General features: G+C 41.0%; 1 protein-coding gene across 1 annotated transcript in view; it reads left to right on the top strand.

Moving 5' to 3' along the window:
* Positions 1-27,983, top strand: part of PDZRN3 (PDZ domain containing ring finger 3) — a 275,570-nt gene that overhangs the window by 14,598 nt on the left and 232,989 nt on the right. Inside the window, exons 2-3 of the mRNA XM_023548073.2 lie at positions 3,663-3,749; positions 9,663-9,770. Coding sequence (XP_023403841.2) covers positions 3,663-3,749; positions 9,663-9,770 — 195 coding nt within the window. The remainder of the gene's footprint in view (positions 1-3,662; positions 3,750-9,662; positions 9,771-27,983) is intronic.

Below are 27,983 nucleotides of genomic sequence, written 5' to 3' on the forward strand. Positions count from 1 at the left end.
CATAATGCTGTAACACAATATCTTCCCTTTTCTTTCAGTTTTTTTTTTTGTTTTGATTAGTGTGTTTATCACACAGTAGATTTAAAACTAGTCTTTTTAATCCTTTGTGCATTCTTCTTTGTGCATCATTTGAGATTGTCAAACTAAAGCCATCTGCCTTGGATTACTGTGTGACTGTTGCAGCGTCCATCATTGATTAGTTACGAAAACCAGACATGTAAGATAACTTGCTCTAATTCCCATGTATTTCTAACATTTCACCCTCTGAGACAGCAAAGAGGAGCGCTGGTGGCACAGTGGTTAAAGAACTCAGCTGCTAATCGGAAGGTTGGAGGTTCGAACCCACCACTCGCTCCTCGGGAGAAAGATGTGGTAGCCTTTATAAAGATTGCCGGCTTGGAAACCCTGTGGGGCAGTTCTACTCGCTTAGGTTATTAGGGGTTGGAATCAACTCGATGGCAAGGGGCCTTTGGTTTTTTTTAAGATAACAAAGCAAGAAATGGACTTCCCAAGATTGTCCGTTTCCAAGACAGAAAATATTTACTATTTCAATTTCAGAATCATCCTGTTTCCATCTCAGAACTATTAGATTAATCTAAACTTTCATTCTGTTGCAGCAGTGAAAGTTACTGCCTGTTAACTTGTTTGGGCCCAAATTAGTTGGTTGTAAAGATTGATTGATAGGAAACCCTGGTGGCACAGTGGTTAAGTGCTACAGCTGCTAACTAAGAAGTTGGCAGTTCAAATCCACCAGGCGCTCCTTGGAAACTCTATGGGGCAGTTCTACTCTGTCCTGTAGGGTTGCTATGAGTCGGAATCGACTCGAGGGCAGCGGGTTTAAAGATTGATAGCATTGATAGATGCCTTTGCTGGTGGTCCTGATAACTGGCAAATAAAAAATACCCATAAAATGGGCTGTCATTAAAGAGGTTCTGCTGCTTTTTGTTTCGCACCCCATAGCTTGATAGAGGTAATTGCTTTTGTATTAAAATACTGCTTTTTACATGTGGAGTAAGTGACCCTTAAGAAATGGATGTTTTGTTGTGTTTTTCCTGTAGGACACCCAGTTCTTTCTTCAGAAATCGAATGAATGTCTTTTCCTATTGATAAATTGTCATTTTTGTTTTTAGAGAATTTTAGTCATTTACATAAAAGGGACATGCTTAGGCTCACCTGAAATTTTTGGAAATATTCTCAGTTCTGCCATAGACTAATCCTGGGAAAAAGCTATGGCTACTAGGAGTTTTAAGCTTGGAGATAATTTCTATACAGTGAAGCACATTAGTCTTATTTATTTATTTATTTTATTGTGGTTAAATATGTATAACACAGAATTTCCCATTTTACCCATTTTTTCTGTGAATGTTTCAGTGACATTAATTACATTCACCATGTTGTGCGGCCATAGCCCCTGGTTCCAGAAGTTTTCCCACGCTTCAGATAGAAACTCGGTACTCTTTAAATGATACTCCCACTTCCCCTCACCCCAGCCACTGGTAACTACTAGTAAACTCTCGTCTGTACATGTTTGCCTAGTCTAGGTATTTCATGTAGGTGGGATCCTATAATATCTGTCCTTTTGTGCCTGACTTGTATCACTTAGCGTATGTTTTTAAGTTTCATCATTGTCATAGCGTATATCAGAACTTCATTTCTCTTTATGGCCGAACCATATTCCATTGTATGAATAATATACCACATTTGGTTTATCCATTCATCTATTGTAGACACCTGGGTTGTTTCCACTCTTTGGTTATTGAGAATAACGCTGTAATGAACATTGTTGTACAAGTATCTGTTTGAGTCCCTGCTTTCAAATCTTTTGGGTATATACCTAGGAGTGAAATTGCTGGGTCAGTGGCCCAACTGTTAAGCACTCAGCTGTTAACCAAAAGCTTGGTTGGTCGAACCTACCTAGTGGCTTGGTGGGAGAAGAACCTGGCCATCTGCTTCCCTAAAGATTACAGCCAAGAAAACCCTATAGGGTAGTTCTGATCTGTCAGAAGGGGTCCCTGTGAGTCGGAATTGGCTTGATGGCACCCAACAACAACAACGTGGTAATTCTGTGTTAAACTTTTGGAGGAATTGCCAAACTGTTTTCCACAGCTGCTGCACCATTTTATATTCCCACCAGCAGTGGGCAAGGATTCCAGTTTCTCCTTATCTTTACCAACACTTGTTATTTTCTGGTTTTGTTTTTTTCTGATCATAGCCATCCTAGGGGATGTGAAGTAGTATCTCATTGTGGTTTTGGTTTGCATTTCCTTAATGACTAATGACATTGAGCACCTTTTCATGTGCTTATTTGTATATCTTCTTCAAAGAAAGGTCTATTCTATTCCTTTGCCTGTTTTTAAATTAGGTTTTCTGTCTTTTTGTCGTTGAACCATAAGTGTTTAATTTTAGGGATGGGCTGGGAGGGCTTTGTTGGGTACAGTTTTCTTGGCCAGATATGAAACCTCACTTATACATTGACAACTACAGCAGTAAATAAAGTAATGCTCCAGAAAGAATCAGTAGGCGTTATAGGTCAGAAACTGTGGTTTTCTTTGCGAATATGGACATGTCAAAGACAGTTGCGTGTGTGCCATACAGATGGTGTTATTCATTTTTTCCGGAAAAAAAGAAGACAAAAGTTTTATCAATGAGCAGTAAATGAGAATAAAATTTCTTTTATAAGCTGCCATTTTGCACAATTAAAAAAAATACCATATTTATGTTTTAACAGAAAATGTGAGCAAAGCAAATGCGAGTTTATGGTCAGTACACATGAAGTATAATTGGAAACATTTCAAAGGTCCATCAGAGAGTTTAATGTTTATGTCAAAGAATACTAAGTAGCTGTTTGCACATAAGGTTAAGTCTATTTTTATTTGGCTGTCTGTTACTTGAGCCCTGCCTTTGAGGTACTCTGGCATCTCCATCCTTTTGCCTGTCAAGCATTGTGCCCATGTGACCTGCGTGGATGACTTCTCCTTGTTTGATTTAAGGAGGTTCTCATCTACCAATCTTAAACAGAATCTCTTCTGTTTAGCAGCTCTGCATCTCATATGAGCTGGACAGTAATTACTTTGTGAAAACGCCTTCTCTCCCCTTTCAGTAGGATTCAGGAGTTTCTGTCTCCTCTCTCCCCATGTTTGCATCTGACTTTTCCTGCGTCACTCTCCCCTCAAGTCCCCCAAACACAGATGACTATTGATGGGCTGTGCACAGGCTCCCACTTCCGAGAGAACTGCTCTTTGAACCTTTCGTGACATGACGTGAATGCTGCTGTTGAGAATGATTGCGAAACAAACAGAAAGTAGCCGTCTAGACAGTCAGCACACGATGGACTGCTCAGAAGAAAGACACATTTGCAGACCAAAGAGTCATTGATAAGAAATGTCCATCAGGCATGTCTGGACATCTCCAAACATTTTTATGTGGTCATTCAAGGGTCAGACAGCACCTAGCAATGTTTGTAACCTCCTAAGCACTTTTTTTTAAGCACAGGACAGAGTTTTGGCTTGGGCTCCAGAAAGTTCCCTTAGATACATTTCCCAAAAGACATAGGATTTTTAATGATCAGCTCAGTAGCCCACGAGTCCACTTAGATAGATAGAGAATTCTCATCAACATTTTCCTGTTTGTAAATAAAATTTTGAACTTATTTGTTCTTGCAGGGTGAAGAAACCAAAAGCCTGACTCTTGTCCTGCATCGAGACTCTGGCTCCCTGGGATTCAATATTATTGGTGGTCGGCCCTGCGTGGTATGTTAACTGCTAAAATGTTTTTTCCCTTTCCCTGGTGTGGCAGACAAAGGAGTTTGGAGGGTGAAGGGTAGGAAACCTTGCTCACTTCATTCTGTTCTCTGTAATTAGAGATTTCATTGCTTATCTAACATCCTGACACCCAGGGGTTTTTATTTCATCATGATCTCCTAAAATAGCATGGTCCTAGTAATGCAACAGCTGATCCAAACTGTTTATCTTTTAGGATGCACTTCTCATTGTGTAGCAGTTGGGCTGAATGAAGTTGTGTGTGATGTATACGGTCGGAACTGAGTAACCAGCCACCTTCCTCAGCTGGGCTGGAGTGTGGGTGACTTACACTGGAAGTTTGGTCTTCAGAGTTGGGTTCTGTCAACTCTTCATTAGTCAGGGACAGATTCCCTACTTTGTACCCTGTTGCTTCCCTTTTCTCGTTCTTCCTCCTCTAGCTCTTTGGCTATCCCATTCATCATCAGCAGCTCCTCCACAAAGAAGAGGCCAGATTCAAATCTGTCAGCTTAACTGCAAGAAAAATATTTGCTGAAAGGGCTCTAGGGAGGTAGCAAAAGGTAGCTCCAGGATCTCACCTTTGAAAAGGGATTGTCTGAATGCGTGTCATCTTTTCTCCTGCTGACTGTTTCCTAGTTTATTAGCTTGAAAGGAAACTAGTCAAGGGAAAGGGAAAGAATCAAATTCATTCACTGAACAAATAAATACTGAGCATCTACTGTTTAGTAAGGGCTGAGAGATACAATGGAGGCCAGGAAGACAGGATAGCTGTGGTCATTCAGCATGTCTTGGTTGGAATATCAGTCAAGAAACAAGTAAATGTGATAATTACACATTGGAAAAGTGCAAGGAAGGAAAGAAATGGGAGAGTGGCTTATGATAGATTCCAAGGAGCAAGGAGCATCATTGGCCAGGGCGTTGGGAAAGGAAGGAAGGGCTCTTGAGCCGCATCCGAGAGGGTGAGAAAATGCCAGCCTTCCAGCTATAGATAGTGTTTGCGCCACCCTCATGGAGCTCACAGTCTAGATGAGGAGACTAATGACTTAGGAGAAGATGGCATGGCAGTCATTGATATACGCTGTGCCTGGGTCAAGCTAAGGATGTCTTGGCCAGGGAAACCTGGGGGAAGAGGCATCTTGGGGAGAGACCATTGGTGCTGAGTTCTGAAGGATGAGTTGTTTCCTGGGTCAGCACATACACACACACACACACACATATATACATATACACACATATACATATATATCTGTATCTGTGTGTGTGTATGTATATATACACACACATACACACAGAGACACAGTGAAACCTCTGAGAACTGGAACTTGACGGGACTGTCTTATTTTTCAGGGTCTCACAGTTTTCCGCCTTTGACAGGGTGCGGTCTTACCACTTTTCTATTGCTATTAGTGGAAAATATTTGAATTTCCCTTCTCTGAAAGGTTTCCACCTTCCACAGGTTCTGGCTTTCACAGGTTTTACTGTATATGTAATATATTTAACTGAACACTCTTAAAAAAAAAATTGAGCACATTTGGTTATACATAAAAATACACTTCTGACCTAGTACATCATATGCCTTAGAAAAGTTACAGGCAACATTTTAAATGATGAGATGGAAGTATGACCATAAATGGAATTTCTAGTACTTTCTGACATCATTCCAACATTGTGTTATACATACCCTCTCTGTGAAGTCCTCTGAGCTAGAAGAAAGTGGGGGGGCGGGGGGAGGGCGCTGAGGCAGCTCATGCAAGATCTGGAACAGGAACAGAGATGGGAGTTAGGGGTGGGCAGGGAAGTGGGCAGAAAGACACCTAGAGATGAAAACAGGGGCCTGATCCCGAAGAGTCTAATACATTCTGCTGTTGGGGATTTGACTTCTTGAGGCGAACCGGTGGCCACCGCAGGCTTCAGTACAGAGGAGTTCCACGAGGAGAATTATGATCTAGATCCATTTGCTTTTGGCTACAGCCATGGTTTCAAAATAAGAAAACAGTTTATTATAAGATACGACGTCTTAGTAATAAGTGATACGTAGAGGTTAAGATGATGAGCTATTAACAGTATCTGTTTTATAAAGCACATATGTAAAAAAATATTTTAAACGATGAGATGAAAATATGGATATGAACACAGAGCCCTGTAAAATGAGGGATGCGGGGCAGAGATCATTTGCATTTTGCTGAACCCCGGGAACTTGCTCACACAGCAGTGATTCTCCCATCACCCCTGTGAATTCTCAGGAAACTGTAGGATCATGTGAGGCTGAGATATATATATGTGTGTATATACATATATATATTTTTGTGTGTGTATATATATATGTGTGGAAACCCTGATGGCGTAGTGGTTAAGTGCTATGGCTGCTAACCGAAGGGTCAGCAGTTCGAATCCACCAGGCACTCCCTGGAAACTCTATGGGGCAGTTCTCCTCTGTCCTGTAGGGTTGCTAAGAGTTGGAATCAACTCAAAGGCAAGGGTTTTTTTTTGTTTTATATACATATGAAAGAAGATCTAATTCCATCCCATACACGTGTTTGTCATAGTGTTTTTTTTTTTTTTTTTCAAACTTGCCCTGATAAGGAGGAATAGCACAATGAAACCTAAACGTCTTCTGCACAGTTGCGTGAAAAGTCTGGTAGGTCTTTGAGAACATACAAAAAAGCCAGGATGAGCAACAGCATGCCCGCATCCTAAGTTACGGGAAGTAGGATGCAATACGGATGACGTGCACGTTTCCTTGGGAAACGTGCACGTGTTAAATGCTTGGTTGGGTTGTGAAATAGCCCAGCTGTGGGGACTCTGACACAAGGCTTTTCATGGCCTGATGCGGTACGTAATGCTTTTAGCAAAATCACATCATCCATTTGTTAGTTCTCATATCCCTGAGAAACAGCAGCCAGTCTAGTGTAGTGAACCCCTCACATAAGCCCTTGGCAAGGGTTCTTCATAGTCAGGTACTCCCTGGATGCAAACAATCCCTTTCATTTTTCTTTTACACAAGTCAGCACAACAAAATAAACCCCAAGTCACGTTAGCTCACCTTGATAAATAGCTCTAACTTAACACATCTTAGGAAAGGAGTCAAGCATACTGAGGATAAAGAGATGTCTTTTAAGAGAAAAACGTACCTGTCAAGAATGGGCTCGATCCAGTTTTCTGTGATTCTGTATTTTTTTGCATCCTGCCCCCATCCCTCAGCCCTGCCTTGATATGGCCTAAATTCCAGTGTTCAGTCTTGCCTGTTTCTCTCTGGCTTTTGCTTGAACTTTCTGATGCTGCTGAAGAAAAATTACTTGTGTATGGTATAGTCTGCAAAACAAACCAAAGCCAAAATCCCATCCTTATCTCTCTCTTCCTATCCAGCCCAAAAAATGCAAAGCAGCTAAAGCAGAGTAAACACAGATCTCTTTTCATTTTGATATATTGACATCACTTCTTAGGGCACTCAAGCTTGTTCATAAATCCTTTGTGGTTCATTGAGACTTTTCATGTTCTTCTCCTGGAACATTCCGTAGCCTGGAATGTTGGACTTCTGAATTCCTGTATTCTTGTGAGGGTTTTCTCAGTGGGAGACAGTATTGCACACAGGGCACGTGCAAGAGAAGAAATCTTTCCTGAGTTTGAAACCCAGCTGTGCCACTTGTTAGCTGTTTGACCTCGGGAAAGTTATATAACCTCTCTTAGCCTCAGGTTTTTTTCATCTGTGCAATGGATGTAATGGTACTTACTTCTTGGACTTACTGTGAGAATTAAATGACGAGCATAGAGCACTCACTGCATACCTAGTGTGTGCTCAGTAATTAGAGGGTACATGGTAGCTTTGTACTTTTATGTGAGGTACGCGAGGTAGGCATGTAGGGAGCTACACAAATGTGTTTGGACTCGTGCATTAGTGAGGCTGCTGTGAGAGAGGCGGAGAGCACATAGAGGTTCGGTCTGTAAAGGGTTATTGTGCAGTAGGTCTGTGCAGAGCACTGTGATGCTAGGCAGGGATGCCTTTTGAGGATAGCTGATCTAACACAGCACCCATAGCCGGCTGACCCTTCTCTTGGAAGAGTGTTGACAAAATCCAGATGGCAGTTAGAGACATATCTTTGTCACATGGGAATAAATGCTGGGAAAAACACTTAATGCTCATTTTAAGTTGTGATTTGGCCCTTTTTGGTGAATCATATTTATTGTGTGTGTATGTGTGTGTGAGAGAGAGGACAGGGGGGTAGGTGTGCATTTTCCCAATCTGTCGCTGCTGTTGGATTTGAAGGAGTAGAACGAACCGTAATCAGCCATACCTCTTCCTCTTTACAAATAGGATTTTGGCTGTTCATGGTGTGTTTACATAGTTATCTTTAACAAATGGAATTTACATGCAGCATAGGAATGGAAATAGATCTCCTTATAGCATTGTGGCAAGGAATTTACTGTGATGGCACATCGTGTGGTTTTTGTGGGACATCCTGAACTTATTTGTCAAGTGATTTTGTTTGGGAACAGCACATGCTTGTGCCATTTAATTTATAAATTTGTTAATCACGAGAAATGCAGTCCACACACCCGGAGAGAATTCATGGCAGTACTGTTTACAGAGAAGTTCATGAATAAACTGTGAGGGTTTTTTTTTTTTTTTTATGAGCTTGTTGAAACCTTTCGATTTTCAGAAAAAGAAGTTGTTTTAGCAACGAGGTGTCTTCTCTCCCAGAAAGTTTCAGTCCTGACATTTAATTCGAAGAACTATAGAGATTCGAGGAGACTGAAAATCAGCCTGTATTAGAATTGGATGAGATAGTGGTGGGGCTTTTTGATGTAAAACTGAACAAAAATAAAATATGTATTTTGATTATCATATTGAACCAAACCAAACCCTGTGCCGTTGAGTTGATTCCGACTCATAGCAACCCTATAGGACAGGGTAGCACTGCCCCACAGAGATTCCAGGGAGCACCTGGTGGATTCGAACTGCCGACCCTTTGGCTAGCAGCTGTAGCACTTAACCACTAGGCCACAAGGGTTTCCGATTATCATATTATTGGGTATTTAAAAGCTTGGTAATAGTATGTGCTGGTGAGAATGTAGGAAAACACGCACTCTGTCTGATGAACGATATTAGTATAAACTCTTTGGAGGGCAATTTGGCATTATCTATCAAATGTGTACACCCTTTGGTCCAACAGTTCCATTGCTAAGGATTGTTCCTAAATACACAGTAGCAAAAATACGCTCAAATACGGTTTGGAGTATGTTATCCCAGCATTGTCCGTAATAGCAGCAATGGGAAACAGTGCTAATTACCACTGTGTTGGGGTCCTCTCTGGCCATCAAAAGGTGTGAGACAGATATGTGGGACTGATAGAAAAGATTGCCAAGATTTTTAAGGAATTAAGTGAGAGAGGCAAGGTATACAAGAGTGACTGTAGCAAAATCTCATCAATGTGCATAAAAAGGAGCAGATAGGTGGTTAGCAGGGTGATGCATTAAAATGTTTTGGCAAGGAGGCATAAACTGCAAGTAGGTGTATGGGGGAAGAAGGACAATGGGCTGGGAATGGCAGGGACTTACATTTTATACCCTTTGCTATGGTCTGATTTATCTTACCGTGCATGGGTGTTGTCCCTGGGTGGCGCAAATGGTTGAGTGTTTGGCTACTAGCTGAAAGGTTGGTGGTTTGAAACCACCCAGAGGCACTTTGGAAGACAGGCCTGGTGACCTGCTTCCAAAAGGTCACAGCCTTGAAAACCCTCTGGAGCAATTCTACTCGACACATGTGGGGTTGCCAGGAGTTGGGATTGACTCTCACCAGCAAGAGTCACTTTTTCTTTAATGAGTATAAGGTTTATTTTCACGACCAACCTAACACCTAGCATTCTCAGTGTGTGTTCTTTTTTTTTTTTTTTTTTTAACCCAAAGGACAACCAAGATGGATCGTCCAGTGAAGGAATCTTTGTATCCAAAATAGTTGACACTGGGCCTGCTGCCAAGGAAGGAGGCCTGCAAATTCATGACAGGATTATAGAGGTATGTGAACACTGGCTAGTGTCTTTTAATAGCGTGAATGCCATCCCATCTTCGTCTGGCTCAAAGCAAAATGTTTGGAGGAGGAGGGAGGCCTCAACTGGTACATGGCTGGGCAGGAGGCAGGCTTTTCTGATTGTGTGGAACCAGATGGAGTGTGGATGGCCTTGGTGTTAAGTTTTTGTTAAATATAGAGAAGCCAGCTTATGAGTGGCACGTCTGCGATTTGTCATGTGGACATGCATCTGTCTGGTATGCTTCAGTTATGGCTTTGTGTTGAGACCATTGGAGGGTTGTATGTTAGAACCAAATGAGCGGTCCTCGTTGTACAAATTATGACTCTATTCAGATTGGTTACCAGGGTGCCATTGTGTCCATTCTAGAATCTCCTCAGAGGGCACATTGATCCTGTTCACTTACATCATCACCAGCCTCTTCATTTCTTCAGTCATCATTTCAAACTTTTATATAGTGGTTCCATAGGTCTGTGTCGAAGGAAGTGGATATCTCAGCCTCACCGTACAGCACTTTGAAATAGAGTGACACAATGCTGTAGGATTGCTCTGAGTTGCTGAAAGAGAAAGCATTCTCCATTGCCTCCTTGAACAGACTCTTGTTGCAGACAAAGGACTGCTTGTCTGCTGGTGTTCTTTTGACTGCTTTGATTACTCTTTCAATGAGCAAATACATGGGCTAAATTTTGTTGGATCTTCTACTAGGAAAAAATCAAATGTGAGACTCCAAGAAGTTATGCCAGATCCCAAAATAAACTCACCCACGGGCCGTAGCCATAATACAGTGCATTAAGTAGGAAACCAGAAAAACAGCACTGATACCAGCGGGTGTTTGTTGTTCCAAACACATTTGTGAAGCGTCTGCATTTCCTAAAAATTTTTCACGGCCCTTTTCAAAACCTCAGACGGAGTGGGAGCTGTGATGGTGAGGTAAGCCTTGAGTGAAGTTCATGTAACCCACTGGAATTTGGCCACATGCTTCTCTGAGGAAACGAGAGCTGGGAAGACAGAACAAAGTCTTGCTTTTCCAGGCTCATCTGGATGAATTCTGCCAAGTGCAAAGCAGTGCATTTCAGAATAATTTATATCCTCAGGAAAATGTACAGCTGAATCTCACAGTGAAAACAAACTGAATGACTGAGGGCTTAAGGGTCACTTCTTTGGTGGATGGAGTGCAGTGTGGTAACTCACATACTAGAAGGATGCTTGGTTTTGTCTTAAGGGCATTATTAACGTTGTTATATCGGCCTTCACTTTGCAAAACATTCTTCAGTGTGGAGCTCTTTTTGCCATGTGTTTTAGTGTCCATCTTTGTACACCCCAGGTTGGGGGAGTGGATTTTCCCTACCAGGAATTCGCTTGGGCAAGAATGCTTCCTTGAGATCTCAGATGCGTATTTACTGTCTTTTTTTTTTGTGAGAGAATACATTTTCTGAGTCTATTGTTCAAAAAGATAAGTATAGCTTCTGTTGCCAAGGGTTTGGTGGAACAGCCAGTTTCTCTAAGTAATGGAATTTCGTTGCGCTTATGTTTTGCAAATGAGAAATCTACAGCTGGGCAGGATTTTCTCTTGGCAAAGGGTGATCTGTATTTGAAATGTTCAGACGGTTTCTGGTAAGTCACATTCCCCTTTTGGACGGTATGTAAAATATTAATCATGTCCCAGCGTCGAGATGGAAAGAAGGATGATCACAATAGAGAGAACGATATATGTGTAATTACAACTGACACACCATGAACTTCTCAGTTCAATTCTAATCTCTTTTGACACAGTGATCCCCGTGACTTAAAAATATGTTCTCTAGTTCCCCTCGTCTGTGTTTGTTACCAGGCATGAATTTTATTAAGTATGTCTTTTTTTTTTTCCCATCATTTGGAAAGTCAGTGTTTCTAGCTTTTCACCAGGTTTTTCCTTTTTTTTTATTTAGAAGGGGTATTTTTAGGCAAGCTACTGAAGGAGCCTTGGTGGCACAGTGGTTAAAGTGTTCGACTGCTAACCAAAAGGTCAGCGGTTGGAAACCACCAGCAGCTCTTCAGGAAAAAGATGTGGCAGTCTGCTTCTGTAGAGATTCACAACCTTGGAAGCCCTGTGGGGTCTTTATGAGTTAGAATCGACAGCAATAGGCTTGGTTTCATTTGATGAGCAAGCTACTACTAGACATTGAATGTAAGAATCTTAATGCTTGCAAATAGGTGTTTAAATTAAATCCATAGATACTAATTGAGTCTTGTCTTTACTGCAAAGTCCTACTGGTTACTCTGTTCCTACTAGTATCTGTTCCCTGAGACCAGAACAGTGGTTCTCAACCTTATCAGACCGAGCCCCATCCCCGTTGTTTTTATACCAAATGTTTTGAAATGCCTCCCATACTATCCTGAAACTCATTCATACATATATGTATGTATGTGTATATATATATATATATATACATACACACACATACATCCATGCACATGTAGGAGTGGGGCAGTGATTAAGAGCTTGGCTGCTAACCAAAAGGTCAGCAGTTCGAATCTACCAGCTGCTCCTTGGAAACCCTATAGGGCAGTTCTACTCTGTCCTGTAGGGTTACTATGAGTCAGAATCAACTCCACGGCAATGGGTTTGGTTTTTTTTTTTTGGTTATACACATGCAGTTTTAAATATAAATGTGTGTGTGTGTGTGTGTGTAGTAAGGTAATAGAAAAATAAAGGAAAGCAATTTATAATCAAATGATCTATCACTATGTGAATGTTTCAGTACAGTGACATTAGATGGCACCGTGAAGTCGTCAGGTGCTTGTGTCTCCATGTAATCCCCCGTGGTGTGCCAGTTACAATTGCTGCCTGATATGGGAGGGTAGCGCTAGCTAGTGACTCAGGCACCATCACCATCCATGGCGCAACTTTCCACACTGAATAGATCTTGACTAAGTTCCGAGCACAGCAGAGCACACTCTTCCCTTTGATTTACACAGGATTTGCACTCCTGAAATCTTCCATGTATATTTACATAGCAAAAATGACTTTGTGTTTATATATAAAACAAAGGTAGGGTCTGCACTCAGGAAATCAATTATAAAAAGGTTGTTGTTTTACCTTTTGAATGTCTGGTGGGATGATGCACGAAAGTTGTGCTGAAAGCAGAATAATTCTTTATTCCACGGGACACTTCGTGAGTTGTAGGACTCCTAGTAACCCTGGTCCCCACCCCAATCGTTATGTCAGCGAAAACGCCCCTAGAGAGGTCCAAAACTCTACCTGAGGGGCGGCGGGGTAGGGGCACCAAGGAGGCTCACTCTACTAGAGATTTGTTTTATTCCATGACCTCTGGGACAGAGTGTCAGCATTCCCCCTGCACCCTGACTCCCCAAGAGCTAGCATGGAGTGGGCCCCCTGGCGTCGTACTCCCCAGACGTGATAGGAGAGCCCCGAGCTGGCCTGGACCATCTACAGATGTTCCTGAGAATCTCCCTTAGGTCAAGGGGCCTGAGCCCACGTGCTTCAGCTCTGGAGACCACCTGGGCCAAGAGCTCAGACTCTGCACTGGAACCTGTGTCCCCCATCTGTCCTGAGCCAAGATGAACAGACTGTCATGCCCATCCTACCTCACATCAGTACTGAGATACAGCAAGTTCTGAGCCAGGTAAAGTCTCAACGTGTCAGTGTTTGCTTCTGCTTGTTCTTATTTTTTGTTGTTGTTTTTTTTTTTCCCTTCTCTTACCTGTGAGCTATGGAGTCTTTGGGTGGCCCAAATGATTAAACACTCAGCGACTAACCCAAAGGTTGGCAATTTGAATCCACCCAGAGGTGCCTCAGAAGACAGGCCTGGAAGTCTGGTTCCAAAAGGCAGGGCTTTGAGCTGGTTTGAACTGGTTCAGTCATGGCTGAAGAAGTGAAATTGGAACAGACGCAAATTTTTACAGCTTGGGTGATCTGGAACAATAATTGCAATGGGAAAAATTACAGGTCGAAGCCCTGGAATGGGAGACTCTAAAGAGACATGGTAAGCCCTTTTAGAAGGCTGTTGCATAAGACTGGACTCTTGGCAGGACTGTAGAGCTTGACACACACTCAAAATGGTACAGTCAGCCGCCATCTTTGAGCAGGATACCACTGTTTCTGACTCTGCTCAAAATCCAATGGGCAAGAGATTTGGTTGCTATGCAACATGAACGTTACCTTTGTTTTCTAAGAGGGAGATAGGTCTCCAGCAGGTTTTGACCTGAAATTTTTCGAGTTCTGGTTAACTGAAATTTAAAATCATTCAGGTCTGTTCTGGTTTCGCTTCCTTGGCTGCAACTGAACAAGGGAGAACTGGTTAGAAGCCCTGCCAAAAGGTCATAAACAAACAAACAAAAAAAATGGAGCACAGTTCTACTCTGACACACGTGGGGTCACCATGAGTCAAAACAGACTCAACAGCAACTGATTTGGTTTTGATTTTTACCTTTGAGCTGCCCCAGACCCTTTCCAAAACTTCTGGCCCCACCTTTGAATCATACACTGAGTTCCTAATTGGAAACCTAAATTTAATTTCTCCATGTCTTTTGTACTCATTCTAAACTGAAGTATCACAGTGGTGTTGATTTTTCTGTGTCAGAGCTTGCTTTCTAAACTAGCTTTTTAAACTACCTTTCTAAAAATAATTCATGGCTCCTATATCTTAATAAAAAATACTACCATACATTCTAAAGGAACTATGCTTTTATTCTTTCGGATACTCTGCAACCTTCGTGGACCTCATGGGATGGAATGCACAGGAATCAAATCGACTACATCTGTGGAAAGAGATGATGGAAAAGCTCAGTATCACCAGTCAGAGCAAGGCCAGGGGCTGTCTGTGGAACAGACCATCAATTGCTCATATGCAAGTTCAAGTTGAAGCTGAAAAAAATTAAAACAAGTCCACGACAGCCAAAAAATGACCTTGAGTATATCCCACCTGAGTTTAGAAACCATCTCCAGGAACAGATTTGATGCATTGAACACCAATGACCAGATGTTGTGGGATGACATCAAGGATGTCATACATGAGGAAAACAAAAGGTCATTAAAAAGGCAGGAAAGAAAGTAAAGACCAAAAGGGATGTCAGAAGAGACTCCGAAACTTGTTCTTGAACATAGAGTAGCTAAAGTGAACTGAAGAAATAAGTGTTCATGTAAAAGAGCTGAACAGATTTTAAAGGGCAGCTTGAGAAGACAAAGTGAAGTATTATAATGACAAAGTCCTGGAGTTAGAAAACCAGAAGAGAAGAACGTGCTCAGCATTTCTCAAGCAGAAAGAACTGAAAAAAAATTCAAGCCTTGAGTTTCAGTATCCAAGGATTTTATGGGCAAAATATTGAATGACTCAGGAAGCATCAAAAGAAGATGGAAGGAATACACAGAGTCACTGTACCAAGAAGAATTAGTTGATTTTCAGCCATTTCAGGAGGTAGTATACCATCAGGAACTGATGATACTGAAGGAAGGGGTTCAAGCTGCACTGAAAGCATTGGCAAAAAACAAAACTCCAAGAATCGACGGAATACCAATTGAAATGTTTCAACAGATGCAGCGCTGGAAGTGCTCATTTGTCTATGCCAAGAAATTTGGAAAACAGCTACCTGACCAACTGACTAGAAGAGATTCGTGTGTGCGCCTGTACCAAAGAAAAGTGATCCAACAGAACGCAGAAATTATGGACTGATGTCATTAATATCACACACAAGTAAAATTTTACTGAAGATAATTAAAAAATGGTTGCAGTAGTACATCAACAGAGAATTGCCAGAAATTCAAGCAGGATTCAGGAGAGGAAGTGGAATGAAGGATATCATTACTGATGCCAGATGGATCTTGGCTGAAAGCAGAGAATACCAGAAAGATGTTCATCTGTGTTTTATTGACTATGCAAAGGCGTTCAGCTGTGTGGATTATAACAAATTTATGGGTAACATTGCAAAAAATGGGAATTCCAGAACACCTAATTGTGCTCATGAGGAACCTGTACATAGACCAAGAGGCAGTTGTTGGGACAGAACAAGGGGATACTGGACGGTTTAAAATCAAGAAAGGTATGCGTCAGGGTTGTATCCTTTCACCATACTTATTCAGTCTGTATGCTGAGCAAATAATCTGAGAAGCTGGACTGTATGAAGAAGAAAGTGGCATCAGGATTGGAGGAAGAAGACTCATTAACAACCTGCGTTATGCAGTTGACACAACCTTGCTTGCTGAAAGTGAAGAGGACTTGAAGCACTTACTGATGAAGATCAAAGACTACAGCCTTTATTATGGATTATGCCTCAACATAAAGAAAACAAAAATTCTCACAACTAGATGAATAAGCAGCATCATGGTAAATGTAGAAAAGATTGAAGCTGTTGGGGATTCATTTTACTTGGATTCCCAAATCAACAGCCATTAGAGAAGCAGTCAAGAAATCAAACAGTTGGGAAAATCTGCTGCAAAAGATCTCTTTAGAGCATTAAAAAGCAAAAATATCACCTTGAGGACTAAGGTACATGTCTTAGTCATCTAGTGCTGCTGTAACAGAAATACCGCAAGTAGATGGCTTTAACAAAGAGAAGTTTATTCTCTCACAGTCCAGTAGGCTAAAAGTCTGAATTCAGGGTGCTGGCTCCAGGGGAAGGCTTTCTCCCTCTATTGGCTCTGGAGGAAAGTCCTTGTCATCAGTCTTCCCTTGGTCTGGGAGCACCTCAGCACAGGAACCTCAGGTCCAAAGGATGTGCTCTGCTCCCGGCGCTGCTTTCTTGGTGGTATGAGGTTCCTCTGTCTCTCTGCTCGCTTCTCTCTTTTATATCTCAAAAGAGATTGGCTTAAGACACTACCTAATCTTGTAGACCTCATCAATATAACTTTCGCTAATCCATCTTATTACATCATAGTGATAGGATTTATAACATATAGGAAAACCACTTAAAATGGTGGACAATCACATAGAATGGTGGACAGTCATACAATACTGAGAATCATGGTCCAGCTAAGTTGACAGATATTTTTTGGGAACACAGTTCAATCCATGACAGTGCACCTGACCCAAGCCGTGGTATTTTCAGTCACTTCGTATGCATGTGAAAGCGGGGCAATAAATAAGGAAGCCTGAAGAACAGGTGATGCATTTGAATTATGGTGTTGGCAAAGAATACTGAATATACATACCAAGGACTGTCAGAAGAACAAACAAATCTGTCTTGGAAGAAGTACAGCCAGAATGCTCCCTAGAAGCAAGTATGGCGAGACTGCGTCTTACATACTTTGGACATGTTAGGAGGGATCAGTCCCTGGAGAAGGACATCATGCTTGGTGAAGTAGAGGGTCAGCAAAAAAGAGGAAGACCCTCAAAGAGGTTGATTGACGCAGTAGCTGCAGCAGTAGGCTCAAGCATAGCAATTGTGAGGATGGCACAGTACCTGACAGTATTTCGCTCTGTTGTGCATAGGGTCAGTACGAGTTGAAACCACCTTGATGGCACCTAATGACAATAGCATTCTAAGAAATACTGTTTTGGCCTTTTATTTCCTTTTAAAAGTGTAGGGAACTTCTAAACATCTTTCTAAGTAAATACTTTAAGCTGTAACTGACTCGAAGGCATCTAACAACAACAGCAACAATACTACCAGACATCCTAAAGGAGCTATGCTTTTATTCTTTCACATACTTTTCAACCTTTGGAAGAATCTTTTGAGTGCACAGTGTGGGGTAACTAAACCTTTTTCCATGGGTTTTACAGTCTATTCTACATGATTGTATTTTACCTAATTGTACCATAAGATACTTAGGAGAGGGTAAGAGATGAAAAATGACATCAGTTCAGTATTACCCTCAAAACCCTCAAAGGGAGGTGCTATGTGGGGAACATATTGTCTCTCAGTAAGTCCAACCAGCTGGATTCTCTCAGTATTGAATCATCTCACTGCTTCCTTATTTGAGTTCCATGTGAAGTATTTGGCTTGCTATATGAATATCCCATTTGGCAAAATGTTAACGCTGAGAAAAGCACAGGGAAACCAAGTTTTACTTAGGAATCAGCAAATTCACTTTGAGGTGTATGCTATTCTGTATATAATTTTTCTCTCGATCGCTTTTTTTTTTTTTAAATGACACGTGGATTAAACACCCATGTGATACAATTCCACTGAATTTCTCTCCCCAAAATTAGTAGAGGCCATCCACATTTATGTGTTTTGACAGCCGTCAAGCTTCTTGAGTTGAGCTGAGGTCAATTTTGCATTGTTCCCGTCTCTCATTTGGTGGTAAGTGAACCTCTGTAAAAACTGTGTGAGTTAAATGCAATGTCTTGTTCTGCTTTGAGAGAGCAAACTTGATTCTCTGAGTGTAGTGAAAGTGGAAGACTTAAACTGCTGCTAATGACCATTATTTTGTACAATCTTCTGTAAATACACATTCATCTTAGAAATGTTAGGTTTGAACACCCAAGGATGTGGGCACAGAAGCTGTGTAACCTCAGAGACCGTTGTGTAAACCACTTGTTCTCTGTTTTGTTTGGTCTGGGTTTAGTTGTTCTGTCATTGCTAACAAGACTGGGTTACAGTGTAGACTAGGAAGGATTAGCAATGACTTCCCTCCCAGGGCCAGGCAACTGGTAAAGCAAACTGATATTTCCCCACTTGTTAGGAGAGAAGATGATGGTCTGAGACCAGCTAAAATCACAGAATGGTATATAAACTTAGGAGCCTTGGTAGCGAAGTTATTAAGTGCTCAGCTGCTAACTGAAAGGTCAGTGGTTCAAACCCACCAGCTGTTCTATGGGACAAAGATGTGACAGTCTGCGTCTTTAAAGATTATAGCTTTGGAAACCCTATGCAGCAGTTCTCCTCTGTCTTATAGGATTGCTGTGAGTTGGAATTGACTCAATGGCAACAGGTTTTATCGCACGTACAAAAATGAATTTTTGTATACAGGCATTTAGATCCAGATTTCCCAACAATTAGCATCTTACTACATTTACTTTTCCCTTTTCTCTCTCTACTCTTTATCCCTAAATACCTCCATGTGTATTTCATAAGAATAAAGACACCCTCTTACATAACTACAGTTGCTGTTGTTGTTGTTGGTTGCTGTCAAGTCGGTTCCAACTCATAGCAACCCTACTACATGCAATAGAATGAAACACTGCGTGGTCCTGCACCATCATTGCTATGCTTGGGCCCATTGTTGTCCACTGTGTCCATCCATCTCATCAAGGGTCTTCTTCTTTTATGCTGACCCTCTACTTTACCAAGCAGGATGTCCTTCTCCAGGGACTGATCCCTCCTGATAACATGTCCAAGGTATGTGAGACGTAGTCTCACCATCTTTGCTTCTAAGGAGCATTCTGGTTGTACTTCTTCAAAGACAGACTTGTTCTTTTGGCAGTCCATGGTATATTCAGTATTCTTTTGCCAACACCACAATTCAAAGGCAGTAATTTCTTCTTTGGTCTTCTTTAGTCATTGTACAGTTATCTAAATCAGGAAATTAACATTTATATGGCACAATTATCTAATCTACATAATTTATTCAGATTTTGCTAATAAGTCTCCATGATATCTTTTACAGCACAAGAAAATTCCAGATCTCTTTTTTCAGTTGTCATATTTCTTTAGTCTACTTTAGAGCAGTTCCTCAGTTTTTGTTTTCCATGCCACTGGTATAAGCTTTGTACTATTCAAAAAAAAATTTTTTTTTATTCAAAAATATTTTATAGAATGTCCCTCAGTTTGGGTTTGTGTGGTGTTTCTTCATGAGTGGATTCAGGTCATACATTTTGGGCAGGAATACCACAGAAATGATACTGCGTTCTTCTCAGCACATCATGTCAGGAGTCACATGATGTTGGTATGTCTCATTATGGTGAGGTTCACCAGAACTGCTTAAGGTTCTATCTGCCAGGTTTCTCCATAATAAAGTTATTATTTTCTGCTGTATAATTGATAAACATCTTGTTAAGGAGGTAATTTGAAGTTATGCAAATACCCTGCTGCTCCTAAGACTTTCATATGTTACTTTTAGCATCCGTTGACGGTTCTTACTTGAATCGATCATTATCATGATAGATCATGAATGGTGATTTTCTAACCCATTTTTCCTTCTACTTTGGCTTTCTACTGTAAGAAGGAGTGTTCCTTTCATATTTTTTCTCTCAGTCTACCTACCTACCTATCATGTATCTATGTCAGTATGAACTTGTGGATTCTTGTAATTTGGTGGCCCAGTTTTGGCTAGAAGGAGCTCTTCCAAGCTGGTACCTGCATGCTTTCAGTGTATTCCATCATTTTTTTGTTTGTTTGTTTTTAGCGTTTTCTTACTTAATGGCATAACAAGATAAACCAGGCTTATCTTATCCAGGCTTTTCTTGCCCCAGCCCTAGCCCTGGAATTAGCTATTTCTCCAAGTAGGTCTGGCTCCTTTTAGTGAAGAATGGTGTTTAGAAACCAAAATCTGGGTGATAGCATGCTCATTATGATTGGGGTTTCATTGTTTCTAGGGTGCCTCAGCAGAGAGAGCTACAGAATGGAAATGTGTACATGTAAATATACACATACCAGCACACACACACACACGCACCTCTATTTCTACATCCATTCATCTTTATATTTTGTAAACTATGCCTACATCCATACCTCCAATTCCAAGGCAGCCTAGTTTATTTTACCCTTCCTTGTTACATATTTGTAACTCCTAGGAGAGCTCCTTTGAAGTAGTGATCATTGTGCTGTTTTCCTTTGAATCAAATTTTTAATCTTTGCTTAAATGTTAGCAGCGAATTAAAAATTGTTGATTAAAATTGTTACCATGATATTTTTAGCCTGGCTTGGGAGAAAAAATTATGTTATAATCCAGATGATTTTATAATTGTATTTTTCTTTTCATTATAGGGTTAAGAACCCTTTGCTATTCTGGTATCTCTTATATATATCTCTTATAAACCAAACCAAACCCGTAGCCGACTAGTTGATTCCGACTCATAGCAACCTTATAGGGCAAAGAAGAACTGCTCCATAGGGTTTCCAAGAAGCAGCTGGTGGATTTGAACTGCCGACCTTTTGGTTAGCAGCCTGAGCTCTTAACTGCTGTGCCATCATGGCTCTATATCTATGTATAGGAATCTTATTATTGCTAACCAGACACAAATATGCACAAGCCATTGTTGGATAATGTTAGTAGTAAACAGATGAGGCTATACCACACTCCCCCTGCGGCAACTGATCCTCTTTAATCACATTCACCAGAGGAGAGTGAAGAATTCTGTGGCAGTCATTCGCTGAAGAAGTAAAACCTAATTGTGTTCATTTGAAATTACTAACTCTTGCCTTAGTTCTCTAAATAATCTGTTTTGATGGAAAAGATTTAGTATAATTCAAGCAGTGTTGTGAAGAGTCCCTGTAAGGTGCAAGTATAAGCAGGTTTTGGAGACTAGTTATTAGCAATGAACTCCAATTCTTCATCTCTGGAATCAGATTAGGGTCTCATCTTACATGACAGTTTTGATTGGTTGACAGTGACATCACCGTGGACTGTGGTGTGGAAGGATTTTGAGGCATTGCCTGGACTGAGTGGGAATGAGTGCAGTGATCATTTAGTGATGCTTGCCAAGGCACAAGGTGGGGGAGATGACATTTTGGCTGTTATGGATTTGCTGTCTCTGGTTGGACTCACTGAAACGATGTCTTTGAAACTGCTGACATTATTGTTTGGAGGTAGTGACTTTTTTCCTTGGCATAGTCGTGTACTCGATAATATTGTATAAATCAATCTTTTGGGGTTTTTGGACGTAAAATAAATAACTTTAAGCCTGCCTTTTGCTGTTTAGTTGATTCCAACTCACAGCAACCCTATAGGACAGAGTAGAACTGCCCCATAGAGTTTCCAAGGAGTGCCTGGTGGATTTGAACTGCCAGCCTTTTTGGTTAGCACTTAACCACTATGCCACCAGGATCTCCTAAATAGTAGCATGATATTTTCTTCCTCCTGCCCCTGGGGATGCAACAGTTAAGCGTTCAGCTGCTAGCGAAAAGGTTGAGGTTTGAACCCATAGCCACTCTGCAGGAGAAAAGATGTGGCAGTCTGCTCCCATAAAGACTATAGTTTTGGAAACCCTATTTTTTATGGAGCAGTCCTAGTCTGTCCTATAGGATCACTGTGAGTTGGAATCTACTCAAAGGCACACAACAACAGCAGGCCCTCTATTCTAGACACTCTTATCATTGTGGCCTTACCCCGATAGCAGTAGGAGACACCAGCAAGATTATTTAATGTTTCTTTCAAATGAAGTTGATTTTCTTAGTATTAGAAGGTATGTGTTGGGGGTAGGGTGGGGAGGAGAGCTCTGAGGTTTAGCTCAAGAGCCCCAGGTTTAAGTCTCTACCTAGTTACTCACTTTGTGGTCTTGGTATCCTAAATGCCGAACTCAATTTCCTCATCTCTGAAATGGGAAGAATACTCCCTGCCTGATACGGTGTCTGTACAGATTAAGGAGATAATGCAGGTCAAAGGATTTTTTGCTGTTAAGTACAAATTTGAAGAACTGTTATTTCAAATTGAAGTTGTGGTACCTGATACAAGAACTTAATGCCAAAGCTAAAATTAAAAGTCAGCAAAGTAGTTTTAAGATTTGTTTTCCTGTTTTCCAGCAAGAATTTAATGCTGCTATTATGTGATTATCACTGGGGATGTGATTATTGAAAAAATGCTGAACTATTTTTCAGTGAGATGTACTATCCCGAATTAACAGTGTGACCCGTTAAAATCAGATATGTCGTCTTTATTCCATGGTTGCCTTAAAAATAGAAACAAAAACATTGTGTATTAATTTTTGTCTAATGACTGCACATAGCTCATTGTACAGAGATTATTTATTACTGTTGTCCTCATGAGCACCTTCTGCGTATCATCTTTTTGCTATCACAGTAGCCTTTCAGTGAACGTCTGTGTAACATGGACCGCTGCACACCAGTCAGATAAACATGCAAGTTAGATGAAGAAGAGGTTATATGGTATGTAACCTGTTGCCATTGAGCTGACTCCAGCTCGTGGTGACCCGGCGTGTTACAGAGTAGAACTACTCCACAGGATTTTCTTGGTTGTGACCTTCATGGAAGCAGATTCCCGGGCCTTTCTTCCATGACTCTGCTGGGTGGGTTTAAACAGCCACCCTTTAGGTTAGCAGCCCTGTGCCACTCAGCAGGCCCACAGCAGGCCCCAGTTGTATGATATAATTTGTTTATTTTTAAAACAAAACAAACCCATTGATGTCGAGTAGATGCCAACTCAGCAAAAGGACAGAGTAGAACTGCCCCACAGGGTTTTCAAGGAGTGTCTGGTGGATTCAAACTGCTGACCTTTTGGTTAGCAGCTGTAGCTTTTAACCACTGTACCACCAAGGTTTTCTTGTTTATTTTTCAGGTGTTTACTTATGTTAGTTTTTGCATAGGAAAAATACTCTGAACTAATGAACATTTTATAGTTATTATAGTTTTTTTTCTGAGGTGGAAATATGGGGGCCTTTAGATTTTTAGAGCCCCCCTAGGTGGTGGAAATGGTTAAGCCCTCAACTGTAAACTGAAAGGTTAGCAGTTCAGACCCATGCAGGGGCACCTCAGAAAAAAGTCTTGGCAATCTGCTTCTGAAAAATCAGCCATTAAAAACCCTGTGGAACGCAGTTCTACCCTGACACACATGGGGTCGCCATGAGTCAGAATCAACTTGTTGGCAACTGGTTTGGTTTTTTTTTGGAATTTTTTAGTTCCCTTTCTATAACCCTAGAATTCTCCAAAGTATTATTTTTATAATTCAGAAAACAATAGAGATGAAAACTCGAGGAGTGGGAGGTTTCATTTGAATTGTAAATATCACAAAGCTGACTCCAGCTTGTATTATTTCCAGCTCACTGTTCTCATTTCTAAAAGCCTCTGGCATAGGACACCAGATATGGAAATGTGTCAGCATCTCATGCTGAAACTCTGGAGTCGGGGTGTCGCCTGCTTCTCTCTCGAAGAGCATCTCTCTCCCGTTCTGGGCCCCTGTTAGTAAAAGTTCACGCCCTGTTGGCACTGTGTACTTCTGTGGGAGTTCTGACTCCAGGAGTTTTAAATCTGTCCCTTGTGGTCATCCCTTCATAAAAAGATTTAATTAGATCATCCACAAAGCGTTTTAAAATCAAGAATAAATCAGAAGTGACTGGTGTCCTTGTTAAATTTCCCTAATAAAGATTAGGTCAAAAAAATGAAAATGTTAGTAATTTCCTGAGGGCAACAAAACAAGACAGCAAACCCTTGGCAATAATGCAGATGAGAGATGTTTTAGATGAAGTCATTTGCTTTACACAGGCTTTCTAGACACTTATCTTTGAGGTCTTGAGAACAACAACAAAATCTTTTAACAACATTAAGGTTTTGATTTTTTCATCTGTTGCTTTAAGACAAAAAAGCCAGATGCATTTTTATGGAATTTAGAAGGTATGGTGGGGATGGCCTGACTTAAAATGTAAATGAGGTATATGCAAAATTAGCTTTGTGGGAGAGGGACTGGGAGAACCAACCCTTCAAAGAAGTTGGTAGACATACTTTTGAAAGGCGAAATGGAAGCCCAATGCCCATAGATTAGGTGCTGTGAAGGGGAGGGAGTGATGACAATTAAGGCTTGTCAATGAGAATTGCAAATGGAAGACCCAAGGGCAGAAAGCAGCTGTCAGCACGGATTCGCAGTTATGCCCCTTTCACTGGGAATGCTGAGTACCCCAGGGTGGGTAGCTGCAGTGGCGTGCTTTATTCTGACGACAGTGAATGATCCCTTTGCATTCACAGTGGATGGCAGTGGTATGAAGTTAGCCTGCCACACTGAGTGCCACGCTGTGGTCCACGGGGACTTCTGCCCTCTCTTTGTCTATTTTGGTGGTCATCTGAGCTGCCAAGAGCGTGGGCCCCACCATGTGCTCCTGAGGGTGGCATTCCCTGCTGCCTTTTTAGCTCTTTTGAGGCTCTTAATTTCTGTCCTTCATCACTTTCTCTTTCCCTGCTAGTCCTAGTGAGTCATTGGACAGCCCTCAAGGTTTAAGAAAACTTCTAGCCTAAGAGTGTTTGGTGTCATAGTCAGCCCCCATCACCACCCAAAAGAAAAGTTCTGGTGTATTTTTAAAATGAGTTAGAAAAAAAAAATTGAAAAAAACTTATGGGGTGAAACAAAACCGATGCTGGCCATCACTCATCTAAGATGACAACTTTTTGTTCTTTTCATTGAATGGCTCTTGCTAGGGAGTTTCTGTTTTCAGACACATCGATTTGACGATTCAGTAGCCAGATGTATGCAACCCATATCTAAAGAATTGTTATGTATTGATTAATAAAATGGGGGTGGAAGGGGTTAATTATATATACGGCCATCTCTGGGCAAGGCATGTTGAGAAATCCTCCTGCTGTGTGACTTGGAGCAGCAGTGAAAGAGAAAGAATTAGCAGGCGCATGCTCACGTGTGGGATGCACACTGAAATCTCCCTGATATGAGAGTGGTCAGGATACACTGAGTGTGAGTGTGTCCCTGGCTCCAGGGAGTTGTATGTGAGACCTATGTATAGAGGGAGATAACTGACTAGGGTAACTAGAAAGACACTCAGTGTATACATAGCGGTTAAGAGCATGGACTCTGGAGTCAGACCTGCTTTTGAGTTCTGATTTTACCGTTTGCCAGCCTCGTGACCTTGGGCAATGTCTTATCGTCTCTGAGGGTTGGTTTTTGGTTTTGTTTTTTATAGAATATGGATGTTACATATGTCCTAACGTTGCTGTAATAAAGGAATTAATGCATGTGTTTGAGCACTGTAAATTTAGCCCCAGAATAAACGCTGGTCACCAGGTGGCTAGCTATGCCTGGCTGTTTCCTCCAGGTCTTTAGAAGTGGACCTGGGGGGGAACTTCCAGCAAGCTGATGTTTTGATAATGGCTGGATGGCACGGTTTTATAAACCTGAAATTACAGTTGCGAAAAGACCATTTTAATTTGTTTAAAAAAAATTTTTTTTTAATTAGCGACTCTCTAAATCTGAATTAAGAGCTGCCACTTCCTAAGGCCAGTAATTGATTAATCAGGAGTAATTCTTAATTTACATCTTCGTGTGAACCACATGGTAATTCACTGCATATGTGCGGACTGAAGTGTCCTAAAAATAGAATCAAACAATTGTGGGGTCAAAATCAACTATTCTTCAAGTGCTGGAAGAGATGACGATTTCCTTTTTATGTTAATTTATGAGGAATATTGGGATTTTCTTCAAATTGTGAATAGTAGTATTGCTTTTAACACAACCTTCCCTTAAAGTTAAAAATTACATTTAATTTCTTTTTAGGGTAGTGTTTTTATGTCTTAATATTAATGCAATGCATAGACTTGGAAAATTGAAAAATATGACAAAGTATTAAGAAAATAAAAACTCTCATGCCTTAGAAGCAAGGATGGTGAGGCTTTGTCTCCCATACTTTGGACATGTTATCACGAGGGACCAATCCCTGCAGAAGGACATCAAGCTTAGTAAAGTAGAAGGTCAGCGAAAAAAAGAAAGACCCTCAACAAGATGGATTGACACAATGGCTGCAAGAATGGGCCCAAGCATAAAACAACTGTGAGGATGGCACAGAACCAGGCAACATTTTGTTCCATTACACGTGGGGTTGCTATGATTCAGAGCTGACTTGACGACACCTAACAACAACAAAACTAATACTAAGCATTAACTTGACGAAAACTTTAGCAGTTCAGTTTGATGGGCTGTGGTTCTTCCATATGGAACACATAATATTTTCATTACTTGTTCTAAACTTTTGCTTAAATTAAACTGGAAAGGTTGTTCAAGTAACATGGGATTAAGTGTGATTTGGATACAGTGTCGATATTGGATTTCTGATGCTTTCTGTCATCTTTGAAATATCTGAAAGAGTCTGTGTGCTTATCTGAAGTATCTGAAAGAGCTTTGGGTGAGATAATTTAACCAATGATGGGGACTTGGAATAGAATTGAGGCAAGAGAGAAATTATAGGAGAGACTCCAGCAAGAAAAAATACTTCGCCACACTTTTATCAAACACTTGCAGTGTCTTGGTGCTATGAATGGTGTTATTCCATCTTTATTTTCTCCATTTATTAAAAGGTAAGCTTGAAGACTAAAAAATGGAACCGCAGTCTTGTGATCTTTTAAAGGATTAGCAGTAATGATCACAAAGTTGTGGAAATTTATAATTTCTGCCTTCACATGCCCTCATCAGCATTTTGGCCCCTAGAGGACAAACTCCCTTTGGAATATGAAACAGCAGAGGGATTCACGTGATCCGAGGGGGACGAGGGTTGAAGCCTAGATTGGGCGGACTCGGGGTCCGAGAGGTGTCACCCTGGCCTCGGCAGTTGGGTTTGAATCAAGTTCTGAACCATACTTCGGATTTTATGAGCAGTTGCAGTGGAGATGACCCTGAGTCACAGTGATTCTCTGTGTGTCAGAGTAGAACTATGCTTCTAGGGTTTTCAGTGGCTGATTTATTTGGAAGTAAATCACTGGGCCTTTCTTCCGATGTGCCTATGGGTAGACTCAAACCTCCAACCTTTTGGTTAGGGCCAAGCACGTTAGCCATTTCAGTCTCCTTAACTTACTGTGCTTTGACAAGTAATATTTTAGATTGTTTAATGTTAAAGAGCTTGTTAAAAATATGTCCATGTATGAATATGCATATGAATCTGTGAATGAATATGCATGCACGAACACGTAAGCACTTTGTTGGTTTTCACCTTAGTACTTGGTGAGATTTTTTTCCTCCATGTTGTATGAGTCACTCATTTGAGGCTTGAGACAAATTGAATGAAGAAGTTTCATGCCGTTTTGAATATAGTCTTGTGTAATAACGCCAGGTGCTCCTTGGAAACTCTATGGGGCAGTTTTACTCTGTCCTATAGGGTCGCCATGAGTTGGAATTGACTTGACAGCACTGGGTTTTTGCTTTTTATACTTTGTAAGAAATGAAGGGAGAACGCCTTGGCAGGTGGGAATACATAAAAGTGGCGGCAAAGAAATCTTTGTTTTGACAAGAGAGCTAAATTACCTGGGAAGCCCGTTCACAGGTAAGTTTCATTTGCTTGGTACATTAAGTAAATCTTATAAGTGAAATGCAGAGGGTCTCATCAGCTAACCATACTAGATTTAGCAGGATATACCGATTCAGAGAGAAGAGGACAAGGAA

This window comes from Loxodonta africana, chromosome 22 (genome assembly GCF_030014295.1).
Source record: "Loxodonta africana isolate mLoxAfr1 chromosome 22, mLoxAfr1.hap2, whole genome shotgun sequence".
Taxonomy (NCBI): domain Eukaryota; kingdom Metazoa; phylum Chordata; class Mammalia; order Proboscidea; family Elephantidae; genus Loxodonta; species Loxodonta africana.